General features: G+C 47.3%; 1 protein-coding gene across 1 annotated transcript in view; it reads left to right on the top strand.

Annotated features, from left to right (window-relative positions):
• Positions 1–21913, top strand: part of HSPG2 (heparan sulfate proteoglycan 2) — a 428317-nt gene that overhangs the window by 358900 nt on the left and 47504 nt on the right. Inside the window, 8 exon segments of the mRNA XM_030222172.1 lie at positions 949–1128; positions 1705–1965; positions 7592–7757; positions 10587–10684; positions 12100–12366; positions 13191–13303; positions 14601–14748; positions 17970–18086. Of these exon segments, the coding sequence (XP_030078032.1) occupies positions 949–1128; positions 1705–1965; positions 7592–7757; positions 10587–10684; positions 12100–12366; positions 13191–13303; positions 14601–14748; positions 17970–18086 (1350 nt within the window).

Here is a 21913-nt window from a genome sequence, read left to right as displayed (position 1 = left end):
CCGCTTCAACTCTCAGCGGCCATTTTGAATCCCGAGACCGTCACAGCAACAGGATGCAGGGCAAGGACTGAGCTCCAGCAAGGAAAGAAGGGGCTCTTTCCTGCCCCGAAGAGGTCACTAGAGACCACCAGGGCAGTAGATAGTAAGTAAGGGAAGGGGAGGCTAGGATAGGCCCGCCGCCCGCCCGTTTGTCCAGAAATCCGGACAAACGGGCGGACTGGCAAAACCTGTCCGGACGCCCGAACATGTCCTCAAAAAGAGGACATGTCTGGGTAAATCCGGACATATGGTAACCCTATTCTCAGCTGCAGCCCTGTTTCAAGGATTATCCATTGGACCAGGTGAGAGATTGGCTGAAGGAGATGGATGATAAAGGGCACCAAAATCCCCGGCCTCTGATGTCACTGCCAGTGCCTCACCTGGTCTAGAGATTAAGCCTTCTTTCTGTCCCTCTTCCGCTGTGGTTCTGTAGACTTTGCCTTGGTTGCCAGCAGCAACATGAACAGGTGACTTTCAGCCTACCCCTGCGTCTTCCCTCTACCATGTCCCGCCCACAGGAAATCGCATCAGAGGAGGCGGGATGCAACAGAGGGAAGATAAAGGGGCAGGCCAAAAATCCACCTGTCATTCATGGTGCCGCTGCTGACAACCAAGGTAAAATGTACTGGACCGGACCAGGGGAGTGGGGAGAGACGCTAGACCAAGGAAGAAATGGGTAGCACCAAAGACACATGCAATGCGGGGGAGGGGGAGAGCAGGAGGGAGCACTGAAGCAGGTTGGCCTAGGGCGCCATAATTCCTTGAGCTGTCCTTGCAAACAACTATGAACTGAAACCCCAGGAATGACTCTGAATGCCCAACAGTAAAAGAAATGTAACAGTTCATGAGAAAAGGTTTTGGTGGCTCAGCTTTGCTCAACGCATCCGTGTTTTCTCTTTGTTTTTCTAGGTCACCCTACGCCTACCATCCACTGGTCCAAGTTGAGGGCCCCCCTGCCTTGGCAGCACCAACTGATGAATGAAACACTTATCATCCCCAATGTGGCTCAGCAGGACTCTGGGCAGTATATCTGCAACGCTTCTAACTCTGCTGGCTACAGCGAAATTTTCATCACCCTGGATGTAGAGAGTAAGGTGCCTTCCAGCACTTAATATCAGGCTGCATAGGGAGGGGCATTGATGAGGAGCTTTCGTTGTAAGGGCATGTTCAACTGAAAGCAGAGCCAGCCAAGGGCCAGCAGCAGTTTGTCAGTCAGTCAAAAGGAAGCCCCTTTATGGACCAAGCAATAGAGGCTATTGGGGGAGGGGGGAGGGAAGAGGGACATTGGATTTAGCTCACTTCTTTTCAGTTGTAACTCGAGGTGAATTACATTCAGGTACAGGAGGTATTTTCTTGTTCCCAGAGGACTTGTACCTGAGGCAATGGAGGGTTAAGTGACCCGCCCAAGATTTGAACCCAGCTTTCCTGGTTCTCAGCCTTTTGCTTTAACCATTAGGCCACTAGGCTGCTGCTCCTCTCCACCTCTTCTCAGCTTAAGTACTGTTAAAAAAAAAAAAAGTCCTTGAGTAGAATTGATACAATTCCCTTATCCAGTGTTACAGTTATTTTGGGCAGTTCACTTTACCTTCGTACAGGCCAAATGAGTACTCAGAAGTGGCTTCTCGGTGGCAGCCCTGTTTCAAGGATTCTGTTCTTCTCCCGCAGCGCTGCCCTATGCGACCAGCCTGCCAGATGAGGTATCCGCGGGTGTGGGAGAGTTGGTCCAGCTACAGTGCCTCGCTCACGGCACTCCACCTCTTCGTTTCCAGTGGACCAAAGTCAACAGCAGCCTCTCCGATAGAGCCAGCGTCCGGGATGGAGTGCTGCACATCAACCATGTCACCCAAGAAGATGAAGGCAGATACCGCTGCGTTGTCAGTAACAAAGTGGGCTCAGGGGAAGCATTTGCCCAGGTCAGCGTAGTAGGTAAGTGTCTCGGGGGGATTGTAGGGTGATTCTTCATCCATCTTTAGTGAGGCACCATGAGTAGCACTTGCTTGAAATCACATATAGTCAAGTTGAGTATTTTGTCTCTTAGGCGATCATAGTGTATTTTTGAAATTATTTATTTATAGATTTTAAACAAAGTTATCACAAGATATAAGCAAGAAATACAGGGCAAATAGAGAAATGTGAACAATTGACACAAAAAAAGAAGAAAAAAGAACAACCTTAAAGCAGTTAGAAGCCCATAATAATGCTGAAATCACATTAATCCTGTAACAAAAATAAGGAATAAAAAAGTTTACAAAACAGCTCTGTGGTCCAGGAAATTTTGTAGCTGCCGAGGATTGTAGAAAACATATCTCACGTTCTGAATCAAGCATAAACAAGAAAAGCCACATTGATAAGTTGCACCCAAATCAAGAAAATTGGGACACTACAAAAGAGAGGTTTTCACCTTTCCTGTGATGGTCGAGAAATGTCAGGAAAAACCAGTGGTGTAGGAAGGGGGGACAGGGGGGGCGGTCCGCCCCGGGTGCACGCCGCTGGGGGGTGTCGGCTCCGCGCTGGTGCACTGCCCTCTCTGCCCCGGAACAGGTTACTTCCTGTTCCGGGACAGAGAGAGCAGTGAACCAGCGCGGAGCCGACACACTCCAGCAACGTGCAGTCGGGGCGGATCGGCCCTTCCGCCCGTCCCTCGCTGCAGGTATGCGCTCCGGTGGGGGGGGGGGAGGTATGCGCTCTGGGGGGGGGGGGTGCGCAGCGGCGACCCGCCCCGGGTGTCAACTCCCCTCGCTACGGCTCTGGGAAAAACCATAATATTTTCCCCAGAAAGCCAACATGCCTAGGTAATACTGAATTTAGTTTCCAGCTCTTATTTGATGTTTTAAAGAAATTCAGTTTTGGTCAACTTCTGGTGGTCTTTAATTTCAAAATGAAGATCTCTGAAATGTTATAAATGCCGTTTGTAGCCTTTAACCTACTGTGATACGTTGACACTATTTTGGTTGAATTGAAAGAACAATGACCTGGAGATAGGAGGTGACCACTGTGTTAAGAGCTTCAGATTCCCGTGAGGTCTTTCAGGGACGTCAATATGAGCAGAGCTGATGGAGACATATATGAATGTTTGACAGAGGAGGCAAAAGTGAAGGTGACCCTACAATAGACCCAGGAAGAGCTGTAAGTAGATTACTTTTGCTACCCTGAAGATCAGGACCGGCTCAAGAGGTTGTGGTGCCCTGGACCAATTTTTGCTTTTGCGCCCCCTTTCATCAGAGGGAAGGGCCTGGGAGGAGTTTTGGTGTCGAGTACATCGCCCCCCTCATCAGCGGAGGGAGGAGAAAAGCACCGAAGCCGCCAATACCTTCTGTTTCCTATGCTGGGAGTGGGGACCGCGGATTAATGCTGCTCAGAACAGTAAGAGTTAAAAAGCCAAGCTTAACCTATGGGCCGGTGACATCACAGGCTTGGGTGTTTGGCACCCTTTTAGCTCCAGCAACCTGGACCAGAGCCTCACCTGGTTCATAGGTTAAGCCGGCCCTGCTGAAGATACAGCTTGCAAAGCTGAAAAATACTGTGGTATATTGTAAAAGATTTCTGCTGGTGATGGACATTGCTGTTTGTGCTTGTCCTGGAACAGTACTCCCCTTGCGGGCAGTTTTTGCACAGTCTGCCCGCAATGCTGCAAAGTCCACGGATACATTTTATTTGTGGATTTGCACTAAGTCTTAAAGGGAAAGTCACTTTGAAAATCACCGTAAGGAAAAAGTACCCGTGGAAACTTGTACCCGCTTTGCCCGTGAGTACGTTTTTCACCTAAAATAAGGTGAACTTCTGAAAATACTAACCAGTGCATTTTGCGATCCCCACCCTAACTTGTACCACCCACCTCTCCACCCGGGGCAGGTACAAGATGCACTTTGTGGGATGATGCGTGTACCTTTACCCATATATGAGGTGGGTCATTTTCAAGTAGCTCCTTTCAATGGATAAAACACTGTTTTACACACAGAAAATATCTTTGAAATATTTCCCATTTTTAGACTTAATAACATTGCCAAATGGGTTTCGTACCACTCAGGTACAGAAGGGCATCAGAGAGCCCTGGTTGATCACCATTGAATTTGGCAAATCTGGGCAATGAAATATAGACTACTAGTAAAAAAAGGCCCATTTCTGACACAAATGAAACGGGCGCTAGCAAGGTTTTCCTCGGAGTGTGTATGTTTGAGAGAGTGTATGTGAGAGTGACTGTGTGTGAGAGAGAGAGAATGTGCGTATGTGTGTGAGAGAGAGAGAGAGTGAGTCTAGGTGCGAGTGTGTCTGTGAGAGAGAGAGTGTATGTGTGAGAATGAGAGTGTGTGCAAGTGCGTGTGTGAGACACAGTGTGAAAAAGAGAGTGAGTCTAGGTGCGAGTGTGTCTGTGAGAGAGAGAGTGTGTGTGAGACACAGACTCTCTGTGAGACTGTTTATGAGACCAAGAGAGTGTGTGAGTGACTGTGTGACACAGAGAGTGAATGTGATACAGTGTGAGACATAAGAGTGTGTGAGAGTGAGAGAGAGAAAGACATTGACTGTGAGAGAGAGAGAGTGTGTGAGATAAAGAGTGTGTGTGTGACAGAGATACCCCCTCTCTCTCTCTGGTGTCTGAGCGTTACTGTGCAGAACGCTGAGCTCTGGCTGTGCTTCAAGGAACTGACCAATCCTATTTAATAGAATGCACCTCCAACATTCTGAAGCCGAGAAACCTCGTGTGGTTGGTCACTTCTGCTTGTGACGAACCCGGAAGTACGTGATGTCAATTCAGGAGATGGATACAGAGAGCAGGAATGCCTCAGCCATGCAGTCAGCTTCAGAATGTTGGAGGTGCCTTTTATTATATAGGATAGCTGGGAAAAATAAATATTCTTAACATGTAGCGGTAATAGTGGGAACTTAACCCCTTGGAAGGTGATTTTCAAAAGCCAAAAGGTACAGAACATGATAAAATGATGTCCCTTGTTTAGAACTCTCCATTCTTCCTGTGCATGCAAGAGTGATGTATAAAGTCTTATGTTTTATTCATAAGGAAGTTTATGGTTCTGTATCTGTTTTTCTAATTGAACAACTGAAGTTTTCTTCTTCTTTTGAAAAAGTACATCTTTCGAAAAGTTGCTGCCTGCTGTTTTTCCTTTCGCCTAGTGGCGTTGAATGTCGTGAGCACTGGAGAGCTGCCTTTTCTGATTTTTCAGTTTCAGCACGGAATGAGTTGCTTCTGGCTCTTAGATTACACCCTTTACATATTATACTGTTCCTTTAGGAGGAGACTGAAGACCTCTCTCTTTGAGAAATGGCTGTCAGTATAATTTGTCGATTTATGGCTATTCAACTTTTCTCCTTTCATCTCTTTTAGATTTGCTCTGTTTATACTATGCTCTATAATGGCAGTTTTCAAGAGTTCTAAAGACCTGTTTGGATTTTGTAATTTATAAATTGTTGGATTAGATTAGAAATATAAATTAGCATTGCCGCAGCTGGGAAGGTCTTGCATTTCAGGCTGTTGGAAGTCCCTTCCTAATGAGTTATGGTCAGTTACTGATTATAACACTCTTAGAAAACTTTGAAAAAGTTTTTATTTGAATGATTTGTTTTGCAACAGTAATGTACTATATACTAAAATATAGACTTATAGGCTGTAATTATTTTATCTTTTATATTTGCTTTTTTACTTTATTCCCTGAACGTACTGGTTATCATACTTGTGTTATCCGCGTTGAACTAATTCTTTAGGAATATTTGGAATGCAAGAATAAATACTATTATTATTAGATAAATCACTCTTATCCGTACCCTTCTCCACCACCGCTAACTCCAGACTCCGCCCCTTCTACCTCGCATCACCTTATGCCTGGAACAGACTTCCAGAGCCCATACGCCATGCGCCCTCCCTCCCCATTTTCAAGTCCTTACTCAAAGCCCATCTCTTCTCCCTTGCTTTTGGCGCCTAATCACCCTCCCCATTCATGTTACCTACACTGACTACATAGTTTGTAACCTTTAGATTGTAAGCTCTTTTGAGCAGGGACTGTCCTTCCCCATGTTAAACTTGTACAGCGCTGCGTAACCCTGGCAGCGCTATAGAAATGCTAAGTAGTAGTAGTAGTAGTAGATATTGGGCCCTAAAATCAGGCTCATTATCTCTTAAAGAAGCCATCTAAAAATAACCAACTCAGCCCCCCCTCCCCCCAAGGCCTCACTGTAGCCCCCACTGTGAGCCCCTGGAACCTCTAACCAACCTCCCTCCCTCCTCCCCTCCCCTCCCCCACTACCAAACCACCAAGCACACCTAGGGCATCTTTGCCCTCCTCCAACTCCCCGATCCCCCTCCCCAACATTTGCCAGGGTTTTCTCTGGTTTTTAGTAGCTGGGGCAGGAACTATCGCCTGTCTCATGGTGCTCTTTGACTCCTTGTGGTAGTCTCGTGGTACTACCATTAGGATCAAGTTATTGTGAAACTGGGCATGCAACAGGGCAGGAGCAACTGGGGATCGCTGCTGCCCCATTTACTAGACACCAGAAAAACCCTTGGAGGTGCCAGAGCAGAGGATCAGGGGTTGGGGGAGAGCCCAGATGCCATAGGAATGCTCAGGCGGATGAGAGCAGGGGCATAGCCACAGGGTTGCCATGGCACCTCCATTGCAGTGGCGTAGTTACGTGGGGCCACGGGGGCCTGGGCCTCCGTAGATTTGGCCCTGGACCCCCCTTGCCGACGACCCTCTCGCCCCCCCTCCCGCCGCCAACCCTCCCCCACCATCGCCGTGGGCTACCTTTGCTGGCGAGGGACCCCAACTCCCGCCAGCTGAGGTCCTCTTCTTCCGACACAAGGCTTTGTTCTGTTTCTGAGTCTGATGTCCTGCACTTCAGACTTAGAAATAGAACGAAGCCTTGCGCCGAAAGAAGAGGACCTTGGCTGGCGGGGATTGGGGTCCCCCACCAGCAAAGGTAGGCGATGGCGGGGAAGGGTTGGCGGCGGGTGGGGGGTCCGGGGGGGGGGTCGGCGGTGCCGGGGGAGGCTAAAATGTGCCCCCTCACCTCGGGCTCTGGACCCCCCTCCCCCCGAAGTCTGGCTACGTCCCTGCTCCATTGTACAGTCAGACTGCCGCCGCACACTGAGCAGAGGGTTTCAACGTATCATCAACAGTGACACCTAGATCCCTTTCCTGGTCGGTGACTCCTAACGAGGAACCTGGCATTGCATAGCTATAATTCGAGTTCCTCTTTCCCACATGCATCACTTTGCACTTGCTCACATTAAGTATCATCTGCCATTTAGATGCCCAGTTTCCCAGTCTCGTAAGGTCCTCTTGTAATTTTTCACAATCCTCTTGCCATTTAACAACGTTGAATAACTTTGTGTCGTCAGCAAATTTAATTAGCTCACTAGTTACTCCCATCTCTAGGTCATTTTTAAATATGTTAAAAAGCAGCAGTCCCAGCACACACCCCTGCGGAACCCCACTATCTACCCTTTTCCATTGAGAATACTGACCGTACTGAAGTAGTACAGTGATGTCATAGATTGTCTTATCCTGTTCACCCTTTGTCTTCTTTTTCTTTCCTCACCCAGGAGTGCCTCTGGCAGTCCGGGTTTCTCCGCAGATTGATGTGAAGGGGGTGAGTGGCACGGCAGAGTTTGCCTGCAATGTCATCGGAGGCTCCCAAGCAAGGATTGAGTGGTTCAAAGAAGGGGGGCAGCTTCCGCGTCACCACAGCGTGCAAGATGGCGTCCTAAGGTAGGATATGGCTCCGAACTGAAAGGGCAGCTTTACCTCCTAAGTGAGACGCTCCAAACCTCTTTTGGAGCTCTGGAGTTCTGTTCGAAGTGATGGCGTGACTCATTTTAAATGGACACTGAAAGTACTAGTTGTGAATGGAAATACAATATGGACAAAGTACTTTGTAATTAACGATTTTATTTTATTTATTTATTATCTCATTTATACCCCACATTTTCCCAACAGCGTCAGGCTCAATGTGGCTTACAGCGCAACGCAGAGGCAGACGCCAGTGCAGTAAAATCAAGCTAATATAACAGAAAACCTACATAAGAAATAATGGGGAAGATGGGGAAGGGACGGGAAGGAGCAGGGAAACCGGGGGGGAGAGGAGGGAAGGGTGGATGTGTCCAAAATTGTCGATGGATTGATGTGTATCAAGCAGAGGAGACACATGCTGAGTCCTTTGGATAAGCTTTTCCAAATAACATGGTCTTAAGTGATTTCCTGAAATTGAGATGGTTGTGGATGGTTTTAATAGTTTTTGGCAGAGAATTCCATAGTTGTGAGCTGATGAAGGAGAAGGATGAAGCATACATGGTTTTGTAATTAAGTACGTTGCAGCTTGGGTAATGAAGGTTTAGAACGGGATAATCTTAATGCATTCCTGGGTGGCAGGATGATTAGATTACTCATATAGCTAGGAACTTCACCATATAGAATTTTGTGAACTAGGGAGCAGATTTTAAAGGTGATTCAATCCTTGACAGGAAGCCAATGTAATTTCTCTCGGAGGGGTTTGGCACTTTCAGATTTAGATTTTCCATAAATTAATCTGGCCGATGTGTTTTGGGCTGTCTGCAGTTTCTTAATTAGTTGCTCTTTACATCCTGCGTAAACTCCGTTACAATAATCCAAGTGACATAAGACGATGGACTGTATTAGGTAATGAAATACCTCTCTCGGGGAAAAAAGTTTTTATTCGTTTTAGTTTCCACAGCGAGAAGAACATCTTCTTTGTGGTGGTGTTAATTTGGCTTTCGAGTGAAAGGTTGCGGTCAAGGGTGACTCCCAATATTTTGTGGCTTTCTAAGATGGGAAGGTTAAGGGTGGGGGGTGATTAAGGTTGAAGGTCTGTACTTGTTGTGTTGAGATGGTTGTGTCTGTCGTCTGTGGGGGTTCAGCTTAGCGAGTAAGGGGCCCTTTTACTAAGGCGTGTAGGCACCTACGCTTGCACAACGCACGCCAATTTGGAGTTACTGTCCGTCTACTGGGTGTCTCTTGCGATAATTTCATTTTTGGCGCTCATCCACTACGCGCGTCAGAAAAATCATTTTTATTTTCTGACGTGCGTCAAGTGGCATTTGACACGCGTAGGTCGTTACCGCCCGGTTGACATGTGAGACCTTACCCCTAAGTCAATGGCTGGCGGTAAGGTCTCAGACCAAAAATGGACGTGCGCCAATTTTGATTTCTCCACACATCCATTTTTGGCAAAAAAATTTTTTAAAAGGCCTTTTTTTTTTTTTTTTTTTACAGGCGTGCTGAAAAATGGATCTGCACATGCCCAGAACACGCGCCTACACTACCGCAGGCCATTTTTCAGCGCACCTTAGTAAAGGGACCCCTTAATTTGGACATCTGGCAGTGATCTTATGTAGCTAATATAATAATTTGCACCTCCAACGTTCTGAAGCTGACTCCGTGGCAGTGAAGCCGTGTAGTGTTCCTGGGGTTCTTAATTGCACTCACGATCACTGCCCCGCCCTCGAGGGAACTCTGACGTCATCGTGTTGCCTGGGAAACCGCGACGCGTCAGTGATGACGGCTGCGAGGGAGAGTTGAAACGGAGATTAACCTAATTGGCTTCCTCGCTTACAGAGGACTACATAGGCAAGTTCGTTCCCTCCCTCCGAGTTCCAGGGTCGTCGTCCGTCCCCCCTCCCTCCCAGTTCCAGCGTTCCCCCTCCCTCCCTCCCTCCCAATTCCAGGGTCCCCCCTCCCTCCCAGTTCCATGGTCGTCGTCCCTCCCTCCCTTCCAGTTCCAGGCCCCCTCCCTCCGAATTTTAAAAGTCATCCTGACTTACCTCATATGGTAAAAAGCGTGCAGGCTCGGCACTTACTTCAGTTTTCCCTTCTCTTGTCTCTCAGCTCTGGTCCCACCCTTGTGGAAACAGGAAATGAGGGCGGGACCAGAGCTGAGAGACAGAGAAGGGAAAACTGAAGTAAGGGCCGAGCCTGCACGCTTTTTACCGCTGCTGCCGGCTTCCGTAACCAAGACGAGGTAAGTCAGGATGACTTTTAAAATTCGGAGGCAGGGGGCTTGGAACTGGAAGGGAGGGAGGATCCTGGACCTGGGAGGGAGGGAGGACCCTGGACCAGGGAGGGAGGGAGGGGGGACCCTGGAACTGGGAGGGAGGGGGGACGCTGGAACTTCCCTTAAAAACATTAATGGCAGAAGGTGATTACCTTGCTAGTGCCTGTTTCATTTCAATGAGAAATGGGCTTTTTTTTTTACTAGTGTTTTATATATTTTGATAATTTTGTCACTTTTTTTAGAATTCCTTTGTTTTTATTTATACATTTCTCTCTGTTGCAAATCACATTAGACAGTCCTTTGATGGACCAGAAAGGCAGTGTATAAAGTCCAGATTAAATTCTACACTGTGATGGTGGGAGATCGGGGCTGTGAAGAAGTGGTGGTGAGGGATCTGGTCTAACACAACAAAGAAAATAGGTGCAAGTCGTGTGGGGAACAGATGGGCTGCGGTTGGGAGTCATGGAAGGGAGATAGAGAAATCTTCAGATCTTAAGTGGCTTTTTGAAATCTGAATGTTCTCATTGCAGAATTCAGAATTTGGATCGTGGAAGTCAAGGCATATACACTTGCCGAGCCACCAGCCCCTTTGGCCAAGCCCAAGATAGTGCCAAGCTCGTCATCCAAGGTAAGACATGGCCACTGCCGCTTACAGAATCCCTTTTTACTGACGTTAAAAGGATGGCATTCGCGTTGACTTACCCACTGCTCCAGGGTACCATTTGCGTCATGGTGCCTCCAGTATGCTGAAGAGGCCTGTGGGAATCAATGAACAAGTCTTAGTGGAGTTAGGGAGGGAAAGGGGAAAGGGAACTGGGACTTGATATACCGCCTTTCTGAGGTTTTTGCAACTACATTCAAAGCGGTTTACATATATTCAGGTACTTATTTTGTACCAGGGGCAATGGAGGGTTAAGTGACTTGCCCAGAGTCACAAGGAGCTGCAGTGGGAATTGAACCCAGTTCCCCAGGATCAAAGTCCACTGTAGTAACCACTAGGCTACTCCTCCACTCCATCTAAACACATAATAGGTGTGCTGCTACTGGGTGGGCCTGAGCTCAAAGTGCGTTACGCATGTATACTTGTCTAATTAGCTGTTAATTGGTGTTAACCAATTGGCTATAATTAGTGTTTGTCACTAATTGGTTCTAATTAGCAGCTATGTGCATGACTGCCATTAGTCTGTATTCTGTAAATTGCACGCAAAATCTGTCGCACACAGCTGTAGAGGGGGCATAGCGCTGGGAAGGGCACGGATGGGTCAGGGAGTATCCAGATGTAGCACACGTGATTTATAATTCACTAGTATTTACACGCCTACCTGCCTGCGGTTAGGTGCGAGCATTTACCCCAGCCATTGAACTAGCGTAAAGTTAGGCGCATGAATGTGGACGTGCGCTGGTATTTTATATTGGCAATTACTGGTGCAACAGCCCCTATGGAATTTGCGACAAAGGAAAACAGAAGAACAGGAACCCTCGCAAACTCACAGATACGTCAAACACAGCGAAGGCAACAAGAGTAAAAGCTCTTCCTTCCGTAGGGTGTTTTGTTATTCGTTGTTTTATTTGAAGAGCTAGTGAGCTAAGAAACGTCCAAACAGAAGACTCCTGAGGCAGGCCTTTGTGGCCGAAACACGGTCCGTGTCGAGTCATTGGATGTTTTAATAAACATTTTATACTTTGGGCATCATCTGGCTTTTACTCTTTTGTCACCTTCGCTGTGTTTGACGTAATGTAGAATTTGCACCAGGGGTGTAGCCGAGGGGTGGGTCTCGGGGCCTGGGTTCCTTCTCTTGGTGCTCAAGCCCCCTCTAAAATTGCGGCACTTGTTTAATGGCTGGTGGGGATGCCTAAGCCCAGCCAGCCGAAACCGTCTTCTGCCTGAGTCGCTGCCCCATGTTGGCGACGTACTTCAGCTGCCGATTCCAGCACTCTCACACTTGCTGTTAGTTCTACTGAAAGAAATCAAACATAAATTTTTCTCAGTGTTATCTGTAATTAAGTGTTCAGCTGCCTCTGTGCTGTCTCACCCCAATCTAGCTCTTCCCAAGGTGATGATTAACATCCGGACCTCGGTGCAGACGGTTCTGGCAGGTAATGCTGTGGAATTTGAGTGTCTGGCCATCGGGGATCCCCAGGCACGAATCACCTGGAGCAAGGTGGGCAGCCGCCTGCCGCCCGATGCAGTCATCAGCGGAGGGATGCTGAAAATCGAGCAGGTGAAACAATCTGATGCTGGCCAGTACCGCTGTACCGCGACCAACGACATGGGCACAGTCCAGTCTCACATCATTCTGCATGTGCAGTGTAAGTACTCCAGGAACAGCTCTGACAGCTTGCTCTGGAGCTGACAATTTTGTCAGAATTACTGTGACAGTCAGTTTTCTTCCCGAGTTCTATTTCTTCTGCCTGTCTAGCCTCTCCTAAAATCTAGGGGAAATTGGAAGGTTCTGCTGCACTATTTGTCATCAGGAGCCTTTATTAGGACAGTCCTGGTAGACACAGCTGAGGTTTATTAGTTTTTTAAGCACGTTACTTGAACAATGGAAATTGTTAGACGTGAACTATAAGACTTTCTCTATAATGAATGAGCATATGATATTTACATATAGTAGCTATAGTAGAATTGGAAAAGGTGCAGCGAAGGGCGACTAAAATGATAGCGGGGATGGGACGACTTCCCTATGAAGAAAGATTAAGGAGGCTGGGTTGTCGAACTCGAGGATTGGATTTGCAGACCCTGATCTACAGGTTGCCCTGAGTTAGGCTCAGGGATGCTGCTTGCTAAAGTGTGAACTGTAAGGAGGGCCAGCCTTAGGGGGTGCAAACTGAGCAATTACCCTGGGCCCCAAGCCTGCCTGAAGCTGAAGGAAGAAAGCAGCCTGCTCTTGGGAATTGGGGGCCCCTCTCAAATTTCTACCCCAGGGCCCAGCATGTTTAACACAGGCCCTATCTGTAAGTGGTGTGTTTTCCTTCAATATCTGAGACGTTACATTGCACTGACTGAGGAGGGTTGTGATCTTCTGCACACCTGTGAAGGAGGACATCAAGGAATGTCGTTTGTTGGCACCTTGGGAATTCTGTTATCTGCCCCACCTCATTGTGGTCTTTTTCTTTTCCTGTATATACAGCTATTCCTCAGATTGCAGCCCAGCCAGAGGTCAAGGAGGTTGCAGTGGGCTCCTCTGTGGTCTTGCCATGTCTAGCCTCTGGCTTTCCTGTCCCTGAGATCTCCTGGACCAAGGTACTGTAGAACTGTCCATCACTGGGCCCCTGAGCTATCTGACCACCCTGTAGGCCCTCCCCTGGCCTACCTTAACAAACCCTAGTGGTCTAATGGCCTCTTCAGGGGCAGGAATGGAGCCCACTCATCCCTGCCACTGCTGAATCAATATGGCTGCCGAGACGACTTGCTCCTCCATATACTGGGTGCCAATCTCAAAATGGCTTCCTGGACTTCCCACAGCAGTCTCACAAAGCTGCCGCTGGAAGTCTCAGCAGCCATTTTGATTCAGCAGTGACAGCAGCCAGGTACGAGTGGGCTCCGTTCCTGCCAGTGAAGAGGCTACTACACCACCAGGATTTGTTAAGATAGGCCCGGGGAGGGACTACAGGGCGGCCAAGCAGCCTTGGGAGGGCCAGGTCTCTACTGGACATGGTGGTAGCAGAGAGCGAGCACTGGTGGGGTGCGGGTGAGTGGGGGAGAGTTGCATTTTCGGCAGAAATCCAAACCCAGATTTCAGGTCGGTTTCAGTGCCAAAACCGAAATTCGGCCAGTCTTGGTTGGGCAAGTTAGGATTGATGGTTCTGTGGTCCTGTTTGCCTTGATAGCTGTCGGAGCATTTGCTCTAAATTTCACTGTGCTTGGATAACTTTTGTGTCCACCCTGGCTCTAGTCGGAAAGTGTCCCAGCAGTCGGAGCAGATATCCAGACATACAGCTCCAGTTAAGTGCTGCTGAAGGTTTGCTCCCAACCCCTCCCAGTGCTGTTTAACCAGGTAGGAGCTTCTTCTGCCTGATTAAATAAGCCCTCTGGATATCAATGCCGTAATTTGATTTTGTTTCTAAAAGTTTGGAGTTTTGCATAAAAGCTCTGGCTAGTATTTCTTGAATTGAAAATCAAAACAAATCTTGAATCTGAAAGATAAAATGAATGGCATAATAAAAGATTTTATAAGAAGATAATCACTGAATAAGTCTAGAGCGATATTTCAGACTTGAGTGGGCTGATGAGGTAAATATTAATGATGCAGGTGAATATTAATGAAGGAGTAGGATTCCAGAGCCCGATCCTAATGTGGAGGCCAAGTTCTGATAGATCAAATAACATCAATGTTATTATGGAGTCACTATGAGTCTCTCAATCAGGGTAAATTCAAGAGCTGGTATATATTAGTCTGCTGCCTGAATTTGAAGAGAAAAGCCTGGAAAATATGAAGGTGATTTACAAGGCATTCGACCATCAATTTGTATTTCTGATGAGAAAGAGAGCACAGTTGATGGGAATGAAAGGGATGACTCTGATTTATGTTTGGTATCAGCTGGAAGGAGACCTTCCAAGAGACACCCGTGTGGAAGGAAATGTCCTGACAATCCCATCGGTCAGAATGCAAGATACAGGGACTTACGTTTGCACAGCGGCCAACAGACAAGGAAAGGTGACTGCCATCTCCATGCTGAAGGTTCGAGGTGAGCTTGGATATATCTTAGGCCAGTCTAGAGCAAAGAGTTGGGCATCATTCCCATGGCGCCTTTGGGCCACCATACAATGGGGTTTTCCTTATCATCCCTTCAGACCAGTCCAGATGCGTGGGTTTATCTTCTTCTGCCAGCAGATGGGGACTGAGACCTACTGGTTGAACACCTTTCCCCTATAAAGGGGACCTGTGCAATCTGGCACCAGCTTGTATTCCGCAGCCTTCAGCAGATAGGTGGGCTCCAGTAGAGTCTGGTGGAAACATAGGAGGAATTGAGTCTTAGCTTGGCTAAGGGGTGCGCACCTTCTTTGGCCCTTAATGAGTGGGCTAGGGTTGGTCTGAGTCCCTTCCCCCTGCCCACCCTTTGGCCTTAAAACTTGGAGTCTTGGTCCTCTCCTCTGCTCTTCGGAGAAGGCCTTTAACTGCCTGGAGCTTGGAGTAGAAAACAACACAGAGAAAAGCAGCCAGAGACCATGAGCTCCAAAGGGGGTGGGGACATGTCATCATGCATAGGCCCAATTTCAGCTGGTGGCAGGCATAGGCAGAGCTGTGAGCATATGGCATCTGAGACTGGGTGCACCCAACCTTAATAACTGTCCCCCTTAGTGTTAAGATACAAACATTTATACATACAAGCCATTCCCAGTTGTATTTTATTTATTTATTTTTCAGTATTTATATGCCACCTAGACTTAAGCAATTTACAATTTCCTTTTTCAGGTACTGATGCTGTCCCTAATGAACTCACAATCTAGTGTTATATTGTGCCTGGGGCAATGGAAGTCTTAGTGACTTGCCCAAGGTCACATAGAGCTGCAGAGGGAATTAAACCCGGTTCCCAGGATCTTAAACCACTGTTGGCCGTTGGGCAGCAGCAGGAATCAAACCCAGTTCCCAGGGACTGCAAGCCGCTGCACTAACCATTAAGGCCACTCTAGAGATATGTGTCATGCACTGTTCCCTCTAAGCTGAACGTGAGTCCTCCGCCTACAACCCTTCCATTGGGGGTTGCTGTTTCACTATCATATTTTCAACAATGAGGGACAGACAAGCTCTGCAGTACTCCAGGGAACCTGCCTGGAGGAGTGGCCTAGTGGTTGGGGTGGTGGACTTTGATCCTGGGGAACTGAGTTGGATTCCTACTTCAGGCACAGGCAGCTCCTTGTGACTCTGGGCAAGTCACTTAACCCTCCATTGCCCCATGTAAGCCGCATTGAGCCTGCCATGAGGCAGGAAGGTTAATCGGTTATTGCAGCCGGTACAGTGGTAACTGAAGGAAGTTGCTGCAGAGGATTCTTCATCTGTTTCCACAAACTCTTATAATTTCTTAGGTTCAAACAAATAAGTAATAAGGAAATAAAACACTTACAAGGGAATCGTGCTAGGAAGGTCCCACCTAGGGCAATGATTCCTGGCTTAAAAGCCAAGACCTCACACCTCCCAGTCTGCGATTCCCTTGATGTGTCAGGAAAAATATGCATCTTTGAACCCAAAAAACTATCAACCATGTATCGGAAATACAATTTCAAAACATTGTTCCTGTCTAAATCAAAGACGAAAGTCACTAATAATAACTCTATCTATAAAGTCTGAATTTTCCAAAATGTCAGTTAAACTTACATCTCTTTTCTCTGATAAAAAAGATTTTAATGGAAATATAATTTTAGTCACCAAAAGGAGGCTATCAGACGGTATTAGCAAAGTATCAGAGAAATATTTCTTCAAGAATTCAGTAGCTGATATAATATTATAGGTAAACTTATCATTCTCAAGTTTTTTCCCTTAATTGGTTCTCCAGAAATTCCAATTTTTACAAGAAAGATAACTATTCTTCATTACCAAATTATCTGATTTTTATAGAGAAGCCATTTCCTTAATCAAAGTCTCTATTTTTATATCTTGGACTTCCACTTTGTTAGATAAGTATTAATATAAATTCTTTAACTCACATAGTGAAAATTTTTAAACATCTGAAGAAGAGAGTTATTCACATTCTGCTGCAGTTCCTATAGTACATCCATTATGACATTATTGGCTTCACCCAGTCCAATTTCTCCACAGAAACCGCTCCAGATATCTTTGGGGGGGAAGAGCTCACTCTCCAATCCCCCAGTTGGTTTATTATCCGAGTCGATGCTGGGCCAGGACCTCCTCGGGTCACATGAAAATCCTAACCCACTTCGGGCGTTTCCATTATTGACCTCCCTAGCGAAGCATTACTATTTCCGGGTCTTGGAGGGGTTGTGCCAACAGGGGGACTCAAAGTCACTCCCTCCACTGAGATTCGGCAATAAAGCCTTGCTGTTCCCCGAAGCAAGAGCCGATATCCCCGACGTTATGACCCCGAATCTCTCCAAAATAGACTGAGAAGTGGTGGGAACCCCAGCTGTGTTCGAGGAGGACAGCACCACGGCTTTGCCTTTTCTCTTCCCCATTCTCTGGGGAGTGCGCCCTCTTCTTCAGGCATTCTGGTGTAAAACGGGAACTCAACTAACATACGTCCTCCCTCAACGCCATCTTGGATCCTCCAAGTTGGGACACTCTTTGTCTGGTTTCTCCTCAGAGGCCTGTCTGATATGGGTAACCCTACAGCATAGCCCTCTGAGTCATTGAAACACGGAAGCCCCTCCACCACTTACAAAGGTGGTATCCCTTCGGAGGGGTTGCATACAGATTTTAGCTTTGCTTCAAACTTAACTTACGGTGTGGACAAAGCATGTGCTATTTCCAAATTGCCAAACACATTTTCCCAAGCATAGTAATTGTAGGAAAACTTTGAAAAAGACTGTTTCTCAGGCCGTTTCAGATTTTGGTCCTGGCGGGAGTTATATGGCGTGTCACTCCTGCCGTGAGGACTCTGAGCCTGCCCTCCAGAAAAGGGGTGGGGGAAGAGACAGTAGAGGGAAGGATTGGTTTTGGATGTCTGATGACAATGGGGTTCTGGAATTGGAGGGAGGGTTGCCTTGGCAAGGGTGAGGCGAGTGTCTCCCAAGTATGGGGGTGGGATATGTATCTACTGGGGTAGTTTTGCTGCAAGAGAAAGGGGAGATGAACTCTGCAGTGGATGAGTAAGAGAGTCCATAGGAGGAGGTTGGGCTTGATGGACCTCTGGTGGTCTTTAAATCAATTTTAAACAGATTTCAGATAGCTGATCTTTTTATTTGTGTGCTGTGCATCTGGCTAATAATTGTACCTGTTTTTTTTGCCTTTCAGAGCGAGTGATACCATATTTTACCGACAGTCCCCAGTCTTATCTAAAATTGCCCACCATCAAGGATGCCTACAAGAAGTTTGAGATTAGCATTACCTTCCGTCCAGATACTGCTGACGGTAAGATCAGTCGTACTTTTTTTTGGCCTCAGCACACAAGTGCATCGTGGGATTCCTATGTCTGTCCAAACCAGAAATAATCTCTCCATTCCTGAGGACAAGCTGAAAGGGGTTTGATGTTTTTGCTGTTTTGAGTGGCCATATTTCCTATTCAGATTTGGGACGTTTAGTGCAATACGTCCAAAGTCTGGCTTAAACGTCATATCGAAAATGCCCGGTCACATGTTGAAAATCCACCCCAAATGCGAGTATGTTTACGACTGTTCTCTTCCATTCATACCAGTGGAAATATTTGTTGTACACTTCAATGCTTTCATTTTTGCAGAAATTCACCTACAGAAACTAGAACAATATGTAGGTTTTTAAAGCCACCAGCCCTTGAAAAGGAAAAATGTTAAATGTGTTTACAGGATGCTGATGCTAGCAGATCAAGTTTTTGTTTTGTTTAAAAATGGGGCAGTTCTGGGAACCCTTTATTTCACATTGTTCAGTGTAATTAGTTTTGATGCTTGATATGAAGCTCTCTGTGGGTGGGTGGGGGGGGAGTTATCAGGTTGTTCTTACGTTTATGATTGGGGTAGGTTGGGGGGGGAGAGTGAAGGGGTGGCTGTGGGGGGGAAGGGGGATGGATGTTTTCGGGTATTATAAACTGCCTATCAAAAAGTTGAAGTTTTCTTTGCATTACCTACCAAGAGTGGGTTGGATAGAATGTTGCTTGATGAACTAACTTTCAGATAATGTTAGAGCATTGAAGTTATTGATGTATTATGTATTATCCATGCTTATACTGTCAAGAAAAACTTCTTATAAATACATTTTTAAAAAATGGGGCAGTTCTGTAACTGCAGAGTAGTAATTGTACGCGGATTGTTTGTATTTATATGTCAACATGTGTACTTATCATAAGGGCTAATGCCACCTAAGTGCTGTTCTGAAAATACCCGTTTAACATACATACAGGGCCGCCGAGAGACTAGGCCAGGCCCAGGGCAAGGCGCCCCCCCCCCCCCCCCCCCCGCCGCCGCTGCAGTCCGCTGTCTCACCTGCCTGCCTCCACGGCTCCGGGCCCCCTTCATTCAAAATGGCAGTCGCAGATCACGTCTTTTCTGGCCTTCCATCCCTGTGTCCCGCCCTCGTCTGATGTAACTTCCGGTTTCCACAAGGGCAGGACACAGGGAGGGAAGGCCAGAAGAGAGGTGATCTGCGACTGCCGCTTTGAATGAAGGGGGCCCGGAGCTGTGGAGGCAGGCAGGTGAGACCGGGGACTGCAGTGCCGGGCCCCCCTTGGAGGCCCAGGGAATTTTGCCCCCCTTCTCGGCGGTCCTGCATACATAGAGTCTTATGCTATAAAGGTTACGCTCCTAAATTTATGCTGCTAAATTTCGAGCATAATCTATTTTGGAGCATAGATTATGCTCGTAATTTAGGATCTTAAATTTAGGAGCATAAATTGTAGGAGTGTAAATTTAGGAGCATAACCTTTATAGAATAAGGCCTATGCTCCCGGATTCTATATAGTGCGCCTAGAAATTCGTGCTGGAATCCAAGTGTCCTCTATAACAACACACCTCACTTAACTGGCTTAACAAACCAATCAGCTCTGATAACAGCTCTTAAACAAGCAATATTGTGCACTCATTGGCAATAATTAGAATTTAGGCGTACAAATCGCTAAGCGTATTCAGTAACGCAGTGCGCCTAACTTCTAATGCGCACGGGCAAAAAGGGGCGTGGTTATGCGTCGGGAGATGGGGTGTTTCGTGGGCATTCTGGAATTTACATGCGTAAGTTATAGCACCTAAATCTAAACGCTGGGATTTACGCCGGATTTCAGTTGTTGTGAACGGATTCACATAGTCTTAGGCGCTGATATATCAACTAAGCGTATTCTGTATAACGCAGCAAAATCTAGGCGCCGCTTATACAATATGCTTAGTCGCATTGATTTCCGCGCCAATTCTTTAGGCGCCTTATATAGAATCTTCCCCTATTTGTAGGGGGTGGAGCGTGAGTAGGATGTTGCTGGGGCTCACGTTTACATGCATTAGCGAGGCATGCGTTGGTACTCAAGCCTAAATGTTAAATCACTTTAATCAAGATTGATAAGCGAGAGCTTTAAGGTATGGAGCCTAAATGTTAGGCACGTTGATTACCACTTACAATCGTATTCTATAATATAAAAGAAAGTAGGGAAAATGTGCCTTTATAGACTAGGCTCCTTCCACAAGCCCTCCAGACGTCTACTTCTATGTGCCTTGTTATAGAATTGCCCCCACAGGGCAAATCCCCTACCCAGTGGCGTAGCGAGGGCGGCTGCCACCCGGGGCGGTTCGCTGCTGTGCACCCCCCCCCCCCCCGGCGCATCAATCCCCCCTCGGCGCATCACCCAAGCCCCCCCCCCCCCCCGAGTGCATTCTTGCCTGTCGTGTGCACGCCGCTGGGGGGGGTGTCGGTTCTGCTGGTTCCCTGTCCCCTCTGCCCCAGAACAGGAAGTAACCTGTTCCGGGGCAGAGGGAGCAGGGAACCAGCGGAGCCGCCACCCACCCCCCAGCGGCGTGCACCCGGGGCAGACCACCGCCCCGCCCTTGCTACGCCACTCTACCATAAAAGTCAAAAGAAAGTAGGGGAAGACCGATCCAATTCCAACCCAAGCAGTGCATAGCTCTAACTAAATCGTGCCTTTACATCGCTCATGATTTTGTTAGAACTGCGCTGCGTTTTGCGCAAGAGTTGTTTTAGCTGATGTCTTCTTTGGAGACGCTGTGGTTCTTTGCATTCTTCACATGAAATGGTGAATATTGCTATTTAGAACTATTCGTACTGCTGTTGACGACTCCTGAGGCAGGCACTTGCGCACTGAAACACAGATCTTTGTCGAGTTGTATTTTAAAGTTTGTGTTCAATGAACTTCTTTTGGTTACCTTTGAGCTGGAATTGGATTGGTTCTCCCCTTCTTTTTCATAGAATTTTCCCTACATATCTTTTGGGGGGGGGGGGGGGGGGTTGGACACCCTGAATCTGGTTACTCAGTCTGTTTTTTTCTTCTCTCATCTTTTTTTCTTTCCTTTCTGCCGATTCTTCTTCCTGACCCTTGTGTCATGTGTGTGCTGATCTTCCTTATCTTCCCTGTCTGTGTCCTTCTACCTCGTCTCTCCTGTGATCGCTCCTCTCCTCCCTTTTGCTTCTTCCCTGACTGTTCTTTTCACCTTTTCCCCTCTTCCCAATCTCCCTTTTTCTCTCTTCTAATCCTTGTTTTCCCATTTTTCTTGTACCATATTCATACTGTCCTGTGTACCCCACGCCTACTTTTCACCTCATTCCTCCCCCATGTCCTTATTCCTGCCTTTAACTCCTCTTTACTTCTCCGTGTATTCCCTTCCCATATTCTCCTTTCTCTGAATTCTCTTCTCTCTTGCTGTTCCTGCTTTCCACCTTCCCTCACCTGTCCTCCTCCGCTCTTCCTCCTTATAGCTCTTATTCTGTACTCAGGTAAGTCCCCGGTTCTTCTGCCTGCTGCTTCATATTTGGCTCTTGAAAGTGAAAAACCCAAGATGATTTTGAGCGTTTGGAGTGCGGGGGGAATGCCCCCCTCTTTTGTGCACACGGTCCTGATTTGCTTTGGACCATGGAATCTAAAGATGCAGACAGGGGTGTGCTGGTAAATTTTTAACAACAGGCTCTTTCTGTGGACATAGCCAGCTCTGCAGTTGGAAGGGCCAGGGGCGGCTGGTGGGGGGGGGGGGGGGAGCAACACTTGCCTCTCTCTCCTCCCTCCCTTCTTGCGGGCACGCCAGGCATACCTTTGCTGGCAGCCAATAAATGGACTG

Source organism: Microcaecilia unicolor, chromosome 13 (genome assembly GCF_901765095.1).
Source record: "Microcaecilia unicolor chromosome 13, aMicUni1.1, whole genome shotgun sequence".
NCBI lineage: Eukaryota > Metazoa > Chordata > Amphibia > Gymnophiona > Siphonopidae > Microcaecilia > Microcaecilia unicolor.
Note: the sequence above shows the minus strand (reverse complement) of the source record. Positions and strands in the feature narration are given on the sequence as shown.